This window comes from Martes martes (assembly GCF_963455335.1).
Source record: "Martes martes genome assembly, chromosome: 8".
Lineage (NCBI taxonomy): Eukaryota > Metazoa > Chordata > Mammalia > Carnivora > Mustelidae > Martes > Martes martes.
Window position 1 is genome coordinate 17947690 of NC_137895.1, and position 17886 is coordinate 17965575.

At 42.5% G+C, this 17886-nt stretch overlaps 1 protein-coding gene and 1 pseudogene across 2 annotated transcripts in view; both read left to right on the forward strand.

Annotated features, from left to right (window-relative positions):
* LOC308347020 (putative tetratricopeptide repeat protein 41) overlaps positions 1-17886 on the forward strand; it is a gene marked incomplete at both ends in the record, with an annotated part of 73751 nt that overhangs the window by 30781 nt on the left and 25084 nt on the right. The window contains 2 exons of the mRNA XM_080810198.1: positions 11845-12011; positions 17676-17847. Coding sequence (XP_080666324.1) covers positions 11845-12011; positions 17676-17847 — 339 coding nt within the window. The remainder of the gene's footprint in view (positions 1-11844; positions 12012-17675; positions 17848-17886) is intronic.
* Positions 8740-9175, forward strand: LOC308347984 (calmodulin-like; annotated as a pseudogene). Its single transcript has one exon. The product of its transcript is annotated as a calmodulin-like (transcript).

Sequence of the window (17886 nt, forward strand, 5' to 3'; positions counted from 1 at the left end):
TCTTCTTTTTTTAAAAAAATATTTACTTGAGAGAGAGAGAGAGAGAGCGAGCGCACAAACAAGTGGAGGGGCAGAGGGGGAGGGAGAGAGAATCTCAAGCAGACTCCACGCTGAGCACAGAGCCTGATGCAGGGCTCAGTCTCTTGACCCTGAGATCGTGACCTGAGCCCAAATCAAGAGCTGGATGCTTAACCGACTGAGCCCTCTCCAGACACGCTGTCGATATTCTTACTACCATGTATGAATTATGTAATTCTGGAATTTCTCCAATTCACGAATCCTCTGGGCGGTAGGACCCAAGCGATAGTCTGAGGATTCCGCTGTGGTGAATAAAGCCAGGATGCGTCTGGAATTGTATTAGTGCCTAGGGATGTAGGGCGTGGGAAGGACACAGGGGACGCGGGATGGTGTGGGGGGTTGGGGGGAGCGCTGTGCGTCATAGGAAGCTGGCAGCTAACCCACAGAAGATGAGATCTCTGGGGTGGGGGTGAGAGTCCTTCCTGATGATGCCATGCTGCTTGTCCTAACGTGGTTGTTATGGTGATGGAAAGGGCTGGGGGCTGGGGGTTGATGGTGGGAGGAAATCACCTAACATTTCAGTGCGTGAGGATTTTCTGGATGTAAATGAGTCTAGTTCAGAATGCGTCCCTCTGTATTAGGCTGGAGACATCTTTAAGTCTCTGGTGATCTGCAAACATGCTGTTTGTATAATGCTCTGCTGGTTAGTCTCTGCTCACTCTGGGCCCTGAGACGCTCCTTAGCAGGGAGTCCTGGCCTCCATCACTGCCTTTGACACCTTCCATCTTCCTCACCCCTCATGTCCTGTCACAGCCCGGTCCAGCCTCTTGCATCCTCTGTCTGATCAGTCTTCATAAAGCAAAGCTGTGATCAAATCACCCTGCATGTTGCTGCTGTCCGCCTTCATGTCTTATCTCCACCTTGGTTGGCAGAGTCAGCCCATGGTCATTTCCGGGGGGGGGGGGGGAAGGGGGAGGGGCTTCGTGAAGTCCCTCCGGGACTGTGTAGGTTTACTTTTCCGCCTTTTGGAAGGCTGAATGTAGAAGTCACAAGACCAACGACTTGTCACCAAAGCAATAGAAGATTCATTGGAATGGGTTCAATTATAGCAGGAGTCCTATAATAGTCCCAGGAGGCATTCCAGTGGTCTGGTTGGCTGTCTGGGCCCCCCAGACATTGTTTTTCCTACCGTGGTTCTGTAGCCACACACAGCCCTGAGACAATGGGGCCTCCTAGGGTGCTGCTGGAGGCAAGGCCCTTAAACTGGAATGTGCTTTCAAAGGGGTTTTCGAAAAACCCTGTTTTATGGTCTGCAGTCTCAGGCATGGCTTGCCAATCCAGCCCCGTCCTCCCTTCTCATAACGAGGTCTGGGCAGGCAGGCTTGTAATGATGACCAGCTAATGCTCGGAATCAGTCTGGCGGTGGTTGCTGAGTGCCTGCGTCGTGGCGAGCCTGGTGCTAGATGCCAGGGGTGCCGCAGCCCATGGGACACAGGGTTCCTGCCGTGATGGAGCTTACGGTGGAGTGTAAAACAGACACTCCCGAGAAGTTCAGCCTGAAGGAGTGGGACATCGTGGTGGACAAAGGGCGCAGAGGACAGCATGTTTGAGGGCCACGAGTCGAGGGGGAGAGTGACAAACCTGAAGAACTGAGCAAGTCCAGTACCAGCACAAGAGAGCATGGGTAGGCTCGTCAGCCGGCCGGGGGACTGAAGGAGTGTGTGAGGTCTCTTTCTGCTGCAGGAGGCTGTGCTCCAGCTCAGGACCGGAATGCATGTCCTGCCTGGCTTAGGGTGCCTGCCGCCGGACTCTGTGGTTTGGCTCCCCCTGGTGGCTGTGACAAGAACCAGAGCCCTAACTGGTTCGGTTGGTGGAAAAGACAAGATTCTGAGTCTGGAAGTCGCTCTCCCCAGGTACTTCCTGCCTGCCCACTTGCCGCCTGGGTTTGCCCCTCCTGGTGGGATGCATCCTGGCAAGTTAGTCTCTGACTGATGGCCAGTAGGGAGGGCTTGGAGCCCACAGGACAACTTTGATGGTTGGCTCAATTTTTATAGGTTATCTGTGACATGGTAAGCTTGGTTTTGACTGGAGTCCTAGGTCACATCAAAGTGGAGAAAATCCATTTCTGGCTGCAGTTGCATTTTTAGACAAAGTCAAACACCAGAAGAGACAGACTACAAACAGACGTGGCAGAAGGATGGGTCCCAGCATGGCTTCATCTTGACAGATGGCTGGCTACACTCCAGGTGGCAGATGTGGTGGGTTGGGGAGTATCATTTCGCTTTTAAGGGGCAGGCTTTCTTACCAGTTCAAAGGGTAAATGCATTGAATTACAGGATCTTGTCTGCAGGTTGTAGGAAATGGGGCAATATCAGGTTTTCATGACTAATATCAGATACTTTGCCCTTGATGCCTTTGAAAACTTCTAAATATTTTAGATAAATGGAATAAAACGGTTTATTAAAAACAATTTTATTTTCTTTTTAAAAAAATTTTAAAGATTTTATTTATTTGCCAGAGAGAGAGAAAGAGAGAACACGCAGGGGGAACAACAGATGGAGAGGAAGAAGCAGGCTCCCCATCGAGCAGGGAACCAACTCAGGGCTTGATCCCAGGATCCCAGGATCATGACCTGAGCCGAAGGCAGATGCTTGACCAACTGAGCTACCCAGGAGCCCCTATTAAAAAACAATTTTAAGAGAGCTCTACAGAAAAATTGAAAGAACAAAAGGTGCAATTTTCAATAGCTACAGAAAATATGATCTAAGAATAAATGTAACAAGAAATATGTAGGATCTTCATTTTTATATTTCATTTTTATTTTTTAAAGATTTTATTTATTTATTTGACAAAGAGTGACACAGCAAGAGAGGAAACACAAGCAGGGGAGGTGGGAGAGGGAGAAGCAGGCTTCCTGCTGAGCAGGGAGCCCGATGTGGGGCTCGATCCCAGGACCCTGGGATCAGGACCTGAGCCAAAGGCAGACGCTTAATGACTGAGCCACTCAGGCACCCCAGGATCTTTATTTTTATAAAACAATTTCAGAATTACAGAAAACAAAATTTTAGTATATAGAGAGACGTACCGTATTCTTGGATGGGACAACTCAAGGTTGTAAAACTACCAGTTCTTCCACAGTTGACTTGTGTATATAAAACAGTTCTAATTGAAATCTCAATGGGATTAAAACATTTCTAAACTTTCAAAATGATTTTAAAGTTCTTGGAGGAAAAATATCTGAAAGTGAGAGTTTAAAATAATGAGAGCAATTTGAATATGAACTTATTTAAACCTATTATGAAGCTCTAATAATTTTAAAAATACTACTGGGAGCAAAAATAGATAGCTCAGTGGAACAAAACAGAAAGCTCAGGTGTAGACTCAGGTATAGATGTAAAAAAATTAGGGGCTCCTGGGTGGTTCAGTCGCTTAAGTGTCTGCCTTGGGATCCAGGTCATGATCCCCGGAGTCTTGGGATTGAGCCCCACGTTGGACTCTCTGCTCAGCGGGGAGCCTCCTTCTCCCTCTGCCTCTCCCCTGGCTCATACTCGCTTACTCTCTCTTTTTTACATAAATAAAATATAAATAAAATTTGTATTTTATTTATTAACTAAAATATAAATAAAATTTATTATTAATATTAATGTCAATATTACATTATAATATAATATAATGTTATTATATTATACATTATATGTCAGCATAATTAATATTGTATTAATTAATATATTAATTATATTATTAAATTAATTATATTAATAATACATTATATAATGATATATTAATTATATTAATATAATAGTATATTAATTAATGTTAACATTAATAATATAATCATTATATATAATATATAATATATAATATATAATATAATATAATAATATATATAATATATAATGTAATATAATACTATATTATTTTATTAAGTAAATAAAATATAAATAAATGATAGAAGCTTTTCAGATAAGGAGGATCATGGACTAAATAGTGCTGTGATAATGGTTCACTATTTGGTAAAGTGCACCAAAGTGCACCAAAGTACACCACTACACCAAAATAAATTCCAGAATGATTGGAGTTAAGTGTGAAAAAATAAAATTTTACATTAGAAAACTGTAAGGAAATGTCAGTGAGTCAAGCAAGAAAGCAGAAGAGTGAATCACAAAGAAACTAATCGGTAAAGCTATCTAACCAGGTGAAATTACTACATGTAAAACAAAACAACACAACTCAGAAAACTAGAAACAGTTATAAGACCAGTGATAACTGGGAAAAATATTTGTAACATACATGGCGGGCAAAGGATTGATATTTTTAATAAGTAAAATGCTCTTAAATGAGAAAATAATGCACTTCAATAAAAATAGGCAAGATCATGAGCAGGCCATCCAAAGAACATGTTCAGTTCTTGTCTGACTCTACTTCTTAACATCCATGGATATGTCTGATGGTGCCCTTCTCTTCCAAACATTCCGGCCTCTTGACCGCTGACACGACCTCCCCTGGTTCATCTTCCATCTCTCTGGCTCCTCCCTTTCTGTCTCTTTTGTTAATTCCCCTTTTTCTACCTGGCTTCTCAGTGTTGGAGTTCCTTATGGTTCTTTTCTTCTCATGCCTAATTTCACCCCAAGCATATTACGAATGTCGGTGGCTTCAGTGATTGTCCACGTACACATGATTCCCACATTTATTTCTCTAGCCACACTTACCCTCTGAGCCAAAGATCCGTATATCCAACTACCAACTTAAGTGTCCACTTGGGTGATGTCTCCAAAGCTGCTCAGACCCAATGCCTCTAAAACTGAACTCACAGACGTCCCCCGCCAAATCAGGTTCTCTTCCGGGGACTCTCAATTTACCACGTTGGAGTAATCCTTGACACTCTTCTGTCCTGTATGCCCTCCCCAAATATATTTCATCACTGAGTCCTGACATGTTTTACTTCCTAAATGTTTCCCAAACTTGTCCACCTGTCCACCTCCACCACCGATGCCCTTCTTTAAGCTGCCAGAGAAGTGTCGCATTTTAAGGTGCCTCCATATCTCTTTATAGCTTGGCATATCATTTATTTTTATTGCTGAATAATATTCCAATGTATGAATATGCCACAATTTATCTCCTTGCTTATTGAAGGACATTTTGGTTACTTCCAGCTTTTGATGATTTTGAGTAAAGCTGCTGTAAACATTGGCATGCAAGTTTTTAAATCAGTTGGGTAAATACCTAGAAGCATCATTGCCCAAATGTGTGGAATGACCATGTTTATTTAGCTTCTTCAGGAAACTGCCAAACTACCTTCCAAAGGGACTGTACCATTTTGCATTCCCACCAAAAATGCATGAGAGCTTCTGGTTTTCTGCATCCTCACTGGCGTTTTGTATTTTTATGTTTTTGTTTTTGTTTCTTAATGTTAGCCATCCTAACAGGAGTGCAGTGATATCTTCTTGCTTTAATTTGCAATTTCCTAATGATAAATAATGTTACTTTACATATCTTATTATTGAATTTTTAGAGTTCTTTGTACATTTTGGATAGAAGTCCTTTATCAGATGTATATTTGATAAATATTTTCTCTCAATCTGTATCTTGTCTTTCTATTCTCTTAATGGTATCTTTCATAGATAGTTTTTAATTTTAATAAGGTCTCACCTAATCAATATTTTCTTTCTTGGGTTGTGCTTTCTGTACTTAATAAAACATCACTGAAACACAAGGTCACAGGTTTTTTTCTGTTTCCTTCTAAAAGTTTTATAGCATTTCATTTTGTATTTAGGGCTGTGATCCATTTTGACTAAGTGTTTTGTGAAAGTGTAGTGTCTAGTTTCATTTTTTTGCATACGAATGTTCAGTTCTTCCAGAACAATTTATTAATAAGCCTTTCTCCATTGAATTGTCTTTGCTGCTTTGTTAAAGATTGGTTGGACATCTGTGGAAGATTTTTATTGGGATTACATTGAATCTGTAGGTCTAGCATCTTAACAATGTTGAGTTTTCCAGCCCATCAACACAGAACCTCTCTCAGTTTATTTAGATCTTTTTTTGAATACTTCATCAGAGTTTTGTGGTTTTCTATATGTTGATCAAGTACATATTCTGTTGGATTTATACCTAAGCTTCTCATTTCTGGGGTGCTATTATAAATGGTATTGTAATTATAATTTGGTATAAATGGTATTGTAATTGGAATTATAAATTGTATTGTAAGTTGTATTGTAATTGTATTGTAATTGTATTGTAAATTGTATTGTAAATTGTATTGTAATTGTATTGTAAATTTCCAATTCCAATTGCTCATTGCCAGTGTATAGGAAAGCAGTTGGCTTTTGTATGTTAACCTTGTATCTTGTAACCTTGTTATAATTGCTTATTAGTTCTAGGAGTTTTTTTTGTTGGTTCTTTGGGATTTTCTACATAGATAAGCCTATCATTTGTGAGCAGAAAGAGTTTTATTTCTTCCTTCCCAATATATATATATCTTTTATTTCCTTTTCTTGTCTTATTGCAGTAGCTAGGACTCCCAGTCTGATGTTGAATAGGAGTGGTGAGAGGGAACATCCTAACCCCAGCTCATCATTGGTATCACTCTAGCGAGCCCTGCCACCATCACTTCTCACCTGACCCAGTGTCACAGCCTCGGAACTGGCCTTCCTACTTTCATTTTTTTTGGGAATAAAACCCATTGCCTGCTTAGTAGCCAGAATGAACTTTTAGGAATGTAGATCAGATCATGTCACTTTCCAATTTAGGATAATTCCAGAGGCTTGCTGTTTGCCCTTAATACTAAAATCCAAACTCCTCATCTTAATTTACAGTTCTTTGTATAATCTGACACCTGCATGCCTAAGTATTGTCATTTTATAAGACTCTTCTTCTTGGCCTCTAGATGTCAGCCCCTCTGGCCTTCTTTCTGTCCTTCAAGTACATTCTGCCTTTGGGCCTTTGCACCAGCTGTTCCCTTTGCCAAGAATGTTCTTCCTACTCACATTTTAATAGTACCTGTTCTTTCTAGTTATTTAGATCTCAGCAGATGTGTTACTTTCTCAGCGTGTCCTCCCCAATCTGATGTTATATCTAGTCATTCTCTGTCTTGTAAATGAGATTTAATTCTTTGCTCTCTGAGCTGCTGGAATGTAAGATCCATAATAGAAGGACTCTGCCCCCTGCGTTCATTGCAATAGCCCCATTGCGTGCTAGGGCAGCAGCACCAGGTGTGGTGTAGCTGCTGAATGGCCCCTTCCTAGATCTCCACCATGATCTGGAACCAAACACCTCACTCTCTCTGCTCTTCGGTCCCCATCTTTCAGTTCTCTAAGCACCTTGCTTTTTCCTGCCCAGAGCCTTTGCACGTGCTCTTCCTCTGCCCAGAATTTCCACACTTGTCTCTCCCTCATTTTGCCTCAATACCTTCTACTCTTTTTTAAACTCTCAGCTCAACTGACATTTCTATGCAGAAACCTTCCACAGTTCATATCACCAACTCTTTCATGGTTCTTTTCATAGTTTGAATTTATATTCATTTCTATGATTCTGTGATAATCTATCTTCCCCACTGTTCTGACAGCCCAGCTGGTGGGTCTCAGGTCTGTTTGGTCTCATCCTTTATCTACTGCACCCAGGGCAGCGCTTGGCTACTCAGAGTGCACTGGAAGTGGTTGTTGGAAGAATGAGTTTACTAAAGAATAAATACTGGATTTCATTGGTTTTAAGAAGTAAACTTGCCCCAAACTTAACATTTCTGAAAAAGGATGCATCTTGCAGTTGATGGCATCTTAGAGTTGATGAACATGTTTTTAATAAATACATTACTATATTCTGTTTCACTAGTAATCAGAGAAATCAAATTAAAGCAAAATGCTATTTTCCAGGTGGGAATGATTTTTTTTTTTTTGTAGTGAATTTTAAAAACATTAAATAATGGGGGCATCTGGCTGGGTCGGTTGGTAGAGCATGTGACTCTTGCTCTCTGGGTTAGAAGTTTTATCCCCATGTTAGGTGTAGAGATTACTTAAAAATTAAAAAAGAAAAACTAAAAAACAAAAACAATAACAATGTTGATAAAGGTGTGAGGAAATAGGTACTTCTACATGCTACAGTAAGAGTTTATACTGGGACAATCTTTCTGGGGAGTAATTTGGCAATATATGTTCAAAGTCTTAAAAATATTAATACCCTGTGGCTTATTCAATTTAACAGTTACTCTAAGGAAGTAATCAGGGATATTTAAAAAGATTTCTGCCAATGATTCTCACTAAATAACATTTAATAAATATTAAATAAAAACTGTATGTAAATGAAAAAATTGAATAAATAGTGGAAAATTGACTCAAGATAATCTGTAAAATGGAATACGATCCAATGGTAAATACATGTGTTCTCAATTTTTAAAGATGTGGAAAAATATTCATAATACAATATATTTTTTGATAGACTGTAAGCTCCATGAGGGCAGGAACCATGAATATTGCATTCGGTCTGTATTCAATATCTAGCACAGTGCTGACACTTAAATATTTGTTGAATATGGAAGTGAAAAAGCAGGTGTTAGATATAACATGGAGTGGTGCTGGGAGCCTAGAGGCAGGGCACCCTTGCTCAGTAGGGTAGGGGTGGCTTCACAGTGCTGAGGGGACACCTCCGCCCACACAGCCCCTGCACTGGTGCACTCCCCCCCCCCCCGCCCCCAGCCTTGCTTCCTCTGCGCTTCCTCCCTTCGCTCGCACCATGGCTGATCAGCTGACTGAAGCACAGGCTGCTGAATTCAGGGAGGCTTTTCCGTACTTGACAAAGATGGCCATAGCGCCATCACAACAAAGGAACTTGGTGCTGTCATGGGGTCATGGGGTCAGAACCCAACAGAAGCCAAATTGCAAGATATAATCAATGAGGTGGATGCCGACGGTAATGGCACCATGGACTTCCCAGAATTTCTGACTATGATCGCTAGAAAAATGAAAGCCACAGTGAAGAAGAAATTCGGGAGGCATTTCAAATCTTTGACAAGGATGGCACTGGGGACATCAGTGCGGTGGAGCTCCATCATCCACGACCAGCTTAGGAGAAAAATGGATGAAGGAGATGAAATGATCAGAGAAGCATGTATCAATGGAGAGGACAAGTCAGGCATGAAGAATTCGTACAGATGATGAGTACAGAATGAAGACCTACTTTCAACTCCTTCCCCCACTCCAGAAGAATCAAGTTGCATCTTTTAATTACTGCTTGCCAAAAAAAAAAAGTTTACTTACTCATTTTGTTTCTATATAACAAAACTGAATGTCAGAAGCACTTTCTGTCCACACGCACAAAATCCGCATGTGTGGGTTGGTGGTCCTCTCCCCTGAAGACCAAACCACACATCAGTTTTACGATAGAAACACCTGTACCACCTGAAGATGAGGAAACACTTAGTGGACTCCTTGCAGTCCCATTCGCTAGTGGTTAATACACTGGGCTGCCCAGTTTTTCATGCATGCGGCTTGACGATGGAACAGGTCAGGCATTTGTATTAAAAACAAAAAAAATGAAAAAACAAATTAAAAACCTATTCAGATGGGTTCTAGTTCAGTTCGTTAGTATAAACTGCCATAGCAGGTTTACTGAAAACAAACATTTAAAATTGGTTTACCTCAGGATGCTGTGCGGGAAAATGGGTGAAGGATAAACTGTCTAGACGTAACCCCCCTCCCCCGCAGGACGGACCCCCTCCCCTCGTCGTACTTCCGGGTGCCCCCACCCATGGTGACCATGACACTCCTCCTTGTGGCGTGCTGTGTGTCAGTTTAGCGTTGTCCGCGTTGTACTAGAGCGAAATGGTTGTTAGGCTGTCACCTACACACATTTTCAAAAAGAAGCCTTATCAAGGAAGCATCTGTGGACGGTCTGTTTTTGAAACGTTCTGAAGCATGCCTTGGAGCCAGCGGAGTAGGCTGTGGCTATGGACTTCATTGCAACCATCAACACTGCTGTTCAAGAAATTGCAGTTTACGGCCATTCCAAGTTGTAAATGCTGGTCTTTTTTTTTTTTTTTTTTTCCCCTTCCAATAAAAAGGCCATTAACTTCAAAACAAACAAACCAACCACATACTGTAGGATAATCCCAATTTTGTTTAAAAAAAAAAAGACTGTGGGTACATGCTGAAGATCAGAGGCACATACAGAAATGTGTGAAAACAGATTATCTGTGAAGGATGCGGTTATGAGTGGTTTTTGTTTTTCTTTGTACTTTTCTATATTTTTCCATGTTTCTATGAGGTACCCATATTAGTTTCATCATGAGGAAAATTATTTGCTTGCCTGTTAAACCACACATTGGTGCTAAGGGAATGAACATGAGGAATGTGGTCAGTGGCAGGAAGGATTCACGAAGGAAGTTTTCTTGGAGCCCATGGGATTGTTGAATTGAGGATTAAACAGAGTGAATGGATATTGTCCGTTCCAACCTGAGCCCTTGACAGGAATCTGGACCCAATAATCCTTGTGGAATTTGCAACTCCCCCCCAACTCCCCCTCCACGGCCCACGCAAGGGCCCTTCTGTCCGTTCTTTGTCCAGACCACTCTCGTCCTGCCTGCTCTAAACAGCTGCTTATAGTTCTTAGTTTCCTTTGTGGCTTGGATTGACCTCTCAGTTTTTTTTTTCTTTAGATTTTATTTATTTACTTGAGAGAGAGCAAGAGAGCACAAGCAGGGGGAGGGGCGGAGGGAGAAGGAGAAGCAGACTCCCCACTGAGCGGAGAGCCCGATGCGGGACTCGATCCCAGGACCCTGAGATCATGACCTGAGCTGAGGGCAGAGGCTTAACCCACTGAGCCACCCAGGCGCCCTGACCCCTCAGTTCTTATTCCCACCTTCGGTCCCTTTGCTTGGATGGGCACTGTGGATGAGAGTCTTGGACTCTCTTGAGCTCTCTCTCTCCCTTGACTCTCATTTAGTTTTTGCTCTTGGCCTTGAAGTACTATAGCTATGGTTCAGAGCCTCTTGGCCTCTCTCCTGTGCTGAGAGCTGTGGCCTTATCTGCTGTGCTTAGTGCTGAGAGCCTAGAATGCTGCCTGACAGACAGTCGAGGCTCAATACATATTTATTCCGTGCACAAATGGTGATCCCTAGAAAAGTTGGCAGAAAGGAAGCAGGCATGTACTCAGTGTCTGGGTGGCCTATGGCAGGGGCAATGGGACAGTTGAAGAACATGGGATGTGTTTGTGTCAAATACATCAGATGCAATACTTTGAAATGAAACAATGGTCAAATGTAGTTCAGATGCTGGAATGTTGGGGGAAAACTTCTGGAAATGACAACTTTTGTAGTACCATGTATTTAATTGGGTCTTCAAGTTCAAAATTTCATATATTTTCATTTGTGTATGAGAGGGTATAAAACACACATACACACACGCACTCATATACTCACACACACGCCACACAAGGCATGTTCCTTATTTGATTCCTTTAACATTTTGTTCCTTCTGGTAAAGCCAGTAATTCAAGACAGTTGCAACAGAGGGCAGAGTTGTGTAAGTCATTTAAACACTTTTTTATTCTTGACTGAAAATCACCCCCAAACACATATTACAGTGATATGTGGACTGCGCTGTGGAAATGCTCCTTTGACTCTCTGGTTTTCATTATTTACATATCAAGATGATTTAAAAGCATTAGGTTATTTTTCCTGTCATTGTTTCAAATACTTGGTAACGTATGTAAGTGCTAATAAAAGCAAAGTGCTAATCCCTTGAGAGAGAAATACTGAAATATGGATAATGTATTTATAACTCCTGTATCAAGATTAACTGATAGGTACTCTTTGTTCCTTTCCAGATATGCTTTATTTAGGATTATTTACCTCTCTTTCTAATTTATTGCTGGAATGCAGGCTTTTTGAGGTTACCACCGCTGACAAATGCCGATTAATGTTCTTTATTGCGAAATTTCTGAAGCTTGTGGGCAAGACCAGAGAAGCGGAAGAGCTGTTCTTGAGTGTCGAGAACATACTCATGCAGGTAAAGTGGGAAATTACTTTAAATCCTTCAAATGCTGTTCCGTTCATGTCAGATGTTTTCAGATATCATTTACCTTTGTTCCCTTATAATGTCATCTGTAAAGAGAGGACCTAATAATAAATAACAGTTACTAATTTAATTATGTTGATCAGAGAGGAAGCTGACTTTAATCCATAGCCCAAACTATAGATTAGTACCAACAACTAGTAGATAGATGGGAGCCATTTTTTGAAGGAATGAATACCAAGAGGTACAATTTTTGAGGAAAAAAAGAATGTTGATAAAGCAAAAAAAAAAAAAATTAAAAAAGGAATAGAGTAGTGGGTCGAAATTAACTAATAAAAGACAGGTTAAGGACTTGGTTATGGTTATAACTAGTTATAATTTTTACAAAAATGTTGGAGAAGGTTGATTATCTTGTCTCTATGTTAATTTACTTTTTCTAAACTATTAAGTTTTAGCTTTGTTGAGTACAATGAAAGTTTTACTCCTAATACATAACGATAACTGTGTGTATGAGGACATTTAACTGGCCTTTAAAAAAATTATAAGTTTTTACTGATTTCAGTAGTGTTTATAGACCAAGAATAGTGTAACCCAGGACAAAGCTGTTTTTATTTTAAAACAAAGAGCTTCACATTTTTATAAAACACTGCCTCTGCCTCCATCAACACACAACTTTATAGAAAGAATTCTGTTTAAAGAGATTAATAATACGTAACATGGCAAGTCTCCTCATGGTGGAGACCATGCTTATCTACCAATTTTTGTATCCTCCGTGGCATCGTACAACCTACAGCTGCCTAATAAATGAATCAGTGAATCACTTTGACTTTGCAAATACTTCACGTCCTTAGAAGGAGGCACAGAGTAGTGAATAGAGCATAGGATCTTTTCGGGCTGACCCAGATTTAAAGAGCTTTGGCATTCACTGCTGTGTGACCTTGGTGAGAATTTTAACCTCTCTGACTCTGTTACGGATTCTAGTATCTGTCTCAAGGGGTTGTTAATAGGGTCAAGTAAGAAAGTACACAAAGCACTCCACACACCGTGTGGCCCACAGGGAGAGCTTAAGAACTGGTAGCTCTTGTGTTATTTCTGTCTGTGGCTTATAAAGTCCCTGAGGCCCAGGTTAGAAACAATAAGACCGCTCAATTTAAGCTATCTTGGCCACTCTTTCATCTTCCAGGGGGTGGAGTCCGGTGATTCTCTGCTGTCTTACTATTGACTGTGGAATTTCCCCCTGTGCCCCCAATTTTCTTTTTTTTCCACGAGGTCCAGATGACCATCACTGACAGGAGTCTGTCTAGAGAGTACCAGTTTTCTTTTTTTTTTTTTTTTTTTTTAAAGATTTATTTATTTATTTGACAGACGGAAATCACAAGTACGCAGAGAAGCAGGCAGAGAGAGAGGAGGAAGCAGGCTTCCCGCTGAGCGGAGAGCCCGATGTGGGGCTCGATCCCAGGACCCTGGAATCATGACCTGAGCCGAAGGCAGAGGCTTAACCCACTGAGCCACCCAGGCGCCCCTAGAGAGTACCAGTTTTCTTACTGGGTAATCTCTGAGTGCCTGGTTCCAGTCATTCACTTAGTCATTCACTCATTCATCCCCTCGGCTGACTCTCACTGAGGGCCTTGCCTCGCCTGTGAGGGAGCACTGTGCCGGGAGTTGGGGTGGTAGCAGTGAGCGAGGCAGGCACAGTTTCCGCCCTCAGGGAGCTCCCCGTCTAGCTGGAAGACACTGGCAACACGCAAAACAGCCATGAAGCAGAGCCTGTCAGATACGTGGTCGTGAAAGGATAAGACAGCTTTGTCGGAGGCGCGCCACAACTTAGACATTCAAAGAAAATTTCCCTCCTCAGAGCACTCCTTTGCGAGGCATCAGTCTTATGATTCTGTTCTCAAAATATTTTTGCAACAATGCTTTGGGCCTCGCCACCACGGAGACTGTTAAAAGAATTTTCTTTAGGCTCTGAAGTTACTTCCAAAAGAGAAGTTCTAAAACTATTTTGGCAACAACAACTTCTTTGAAATAGGTGCCTAACATTCTCAAGGGAAAGGATCTCGTTATTTGTGATGTATGCATTCTGCGTGTACACCACTGTTGTAATCTCTTCCGCTTATTCAGGTCATTTAGGAATTTTAATGCAGCGGTTTTCAGCTGGGAGGTAGTTTTGGCGACACTGGAGCCATTTTTGGTTGTCACAACTTTGGGGGGGGGGTATTGCTACTGGCATCAGGAGGGTAGAAGCAAGGTGTACTGCTTGCTGCATATCCTGCCTGCATGGGACACCCCCTCTCCCTGCTTGACTCACATAGCACGGAGCTAGCCTGCTCCACGTGTCAGTGGTGCTCAGGCTGAGAAGCTGATTTGATCGGTCTGTCTGTTGAAAAAGTAGATCTCAGGCTCTCCCCACTCTAGTTTCATAGTCAGTGTGGCAGGCAGCTGGAAAACCAAAAAATACTTTTGTGAAGGAGCCTCTGGGTTATGTGTCAGTGGTTTACTTGTTAAATGTGCAGAGCCGAGCTCTGGGGAGAGGAGGTCTGGGTGCGATGCCCTTGCTCTCCTCCTTGCTAGCCATGCAGGCTTGGGTGATTTATTGAACCTCCTGGAGCCTCAGTTTCCCCACCTGCCGTAGAGGAGCAATAATCCCTATTTCATAGCGTTTCTCTAAATACCTACTGACGTCACGTGTAGCAAGTGCTTAGCTCAGTCGGGGCTCCAGAGGTGGTGGCTAGTGCAGACTGTGACCCGAGAGTGGAACTCTGCTTGTGCTACACAATCACTGTGAAATATAAACAAATATTTACCGAGTGCCCATGAAGCTCCGTACCTGGATGGTGGGATAGTCTGGAGTTAGAGGAGAATAACAGACCCGTTTTCATAAGGAGGAGGCTTGACAACATACCATTGCATTTGCCATGCTGATGAGTACTTCTGGCAACATGAGCAGTGAGACTCAAGGGTGGCAGGACCTCGGTGGTTTGGTGGGGCCTTGGGAGCTGTCCCCCTCCCTGAGGCTTCTGCCCCACTCTAGACTAGAAATGTGGCCAGGATATGGGGAGGACTCAGGGAGACCCTGAGGACTTGAGCCTGGTTGACAGGCACAGAGAAATCCAGAGAACAAGTTGATCTGGAGAGGAAGACGATAAATTTTAAATGTTTCAGCTACTGAGTTTGCAGTTGGGGAAAGATATCCAAGTGGAGTCTCCAGCCAGCTGGAGGATAGGTAGTGTTGGAAATCTGGAGAGAGACTTGGTGGGGGACATCTACTTACATGTGAATGCTGAAACACGCAGGGAAACAAGGCCTCCAAATGATGAGAGGAACTGGTTCCTGGGAAGTTATTTATACCTAAAAGGAGACAAGGAAAGAGGAGCTTGTAAAGGAGTGAGGGATTGAAGGAGAATTGGGGGATCATAGTTTCCCCTGAACCAGGGAAGGAGGGCTGCTTAGGGGGCTGGATAAATGAAGACCAAAAGAAGGCCCTGGTGAGTGCAGTCAGTGGTAACCCCAAAGATGGAAGGGGGTGGATGTGGGAGGAGCTGAACTGCAGGGCAAGTATGTCATAATGAAATGGAGAACCAGCACAAATTGATATTGGTTTGAGAAGCTTGTCAGTAATAGGAGAAAGATGAAAAGTCAAGATATGATCAGCTTTGGGTGAGGTTTGATCCAGGAGATGTACGTCTTTGTGGAGCAGGAAAGGAGCCAGGGAGGTGGGAAGATTGGAGATGCCAGTGGGAACTCTGTTCAGGGGACAGGACTCTTGATAGTTCAGGAGCGGTGGGTCCTTGAAAAGGAGGTTGGGCATCTCTTCCTCTGAGATAGGCAGGAGGGAAGAAAATGGGTGGAAACACTGTTAACTTGAAATTAATTGAAGAAAAGGGTAAATGAAGTATACAGACTTTAATTTTCCAAATCTACCCTGCTTTCAAAATAAGTAATGTACTGCACTCCTGAATGTTTAGCCCCGCAAGTGATTGGAAAGACTACATTTCCCAGCATTCCTTGGAGCTAGAGATGAGCACGTGCCTGAGTTTGGGCTGGTAACATTAAGTGGGAGTGATATGGGTAACTTCTAAGAGGTTTTCATGAAGTGAAGAGTCTGGTCTTCTCCTCTTTCCTCCTTCCTGCTGGTCAGACTGTGGCTACGATGGCTGGAGATGGAGCAGACATTTTAGACCAAGAGGTGTCCTTGGAAATAGAGGTCAGGCAAGGTCAGAAAACAGGTTAAAAGGAATCTGAGTCTCTGACATCATGATATGTCTGTAGCTCCAGGCCACCTACTTCCTGACTTTTGCATGAGGGAGATATCAAATCACTATTCATTTGGGTTTTCTGTTACTTGCAGCCATCATGATCCGAACCAATATCTGAGGGCAGTCTTATAGGGTTCGTCGATATAGTCAGAATGGAAGTGGGGGACAGGAAGAGTGAGCAGTAGGGGTGAGATCTAGGATAGCCCCTGAGAAGGGGCACTTTTAAAGATACGTCTGAGGGATGCGTGAAAGAGCTGTGGCCTCTGTCCCGGAGATTCCTTACCACACCTGGCTGCCTCCAGGGCTGAGGAGATCCATATCTCTGAGTAGAGGTAACCTGTTTCCAAAACACCTACTAGAAAGCTCTTGGGTCAAGCTGCAGGTCCATTGGCATGGGGAGCACTTTCAACAGGTGCAGAGCACAAAGAATTCATGCCAAGCAGCCAGGCTCAGTCAGTCCTTTCCTGGACTCACACTGTGGTAGAGCAGGAAGTATTATGGAACCAATGAGGATGATGGTTCATTTGAATAGGGCCTCAGTTCTCAGATATATCCTGGTTAATATTTATATTTCCTGAAATGAGATTAAGTTGTAAGATAACTTGTCCTTAGCTCTGATTTCTTGCACTGGACATTTAGAAAATTATAACCAACTGGTAGATTCTTATGGGTTGAAACAGTTTTGGTAGAGGAGTGATACAAAGTAATGAAGTTTTAGCACTCCTGAACTGAACAATGCTGAGCCAGTAAAGAGAATTTAAATTCAAGTCTCTAAGCAAAAATGCGTCCGGTCACTCTTGAATTCAAGGGCCACACTGATAGTGTTTTTAGGAGTTCATTTGAATTCTTGATAATACCTCCCCTGGGAATTTTAACATGTGCAACACATTGTCATGTTATTCTTACCTTTGAAAATATTTATTATTATTATTATTATTATTATTACTATTTTAAAATATGTTATTTATCTGAGAGAGAGAATGAGAGCACGAGCAGGTGGAGGGTGGGGAGCTGCAGAGGCAGAGGGAGAAGGAGGCTCCCCGCTGAGCAGGCTCCTCGATGCAGGGCTCGATCCCAGCACCCCAGGGTCATGACCTGAGCTGAAGGCAGGCACTTCACCATGACTGAGCCACCCAGGCACCCCAAAAATATTTATTGCTGTAAACTAAAACAGCCTCTGAAAGACATACCCCCAAATTTACTTTTAGTTTATAGTGTTTCCCAATAACTATTTCGCATCATTTTATAAATGTTTAAATTCCCTAAGAGAAAAAATGATACAAAGCAGGCCGTCTTTTGTGAGCATGTTATGAAATGGGCCTTTGCTGTGTGGGTGTCTGGCTGCTGTGCCAGATCTATGGCTGGCTTCCCCCAACAGTGGTGTCCTTTCCACTTTGTACAGAGTCAGGCCTTGACAGAGATGCTTCTCAGAGTACAGAACACCACTGGAGAACTCTACCTTGAAATAGGGATGACTCAGGAGGGCTTCCAGTACTTCCAGAAAGCGTGGTCCAACCTGATGGAGTTTTCACCCAGTGCCATAAAAGACAACCAGGCCTTCGTGAAGCAGAAAGGTACGGCAGACAGGTGCGGAGGGGGTGGTGCTTTGTTTT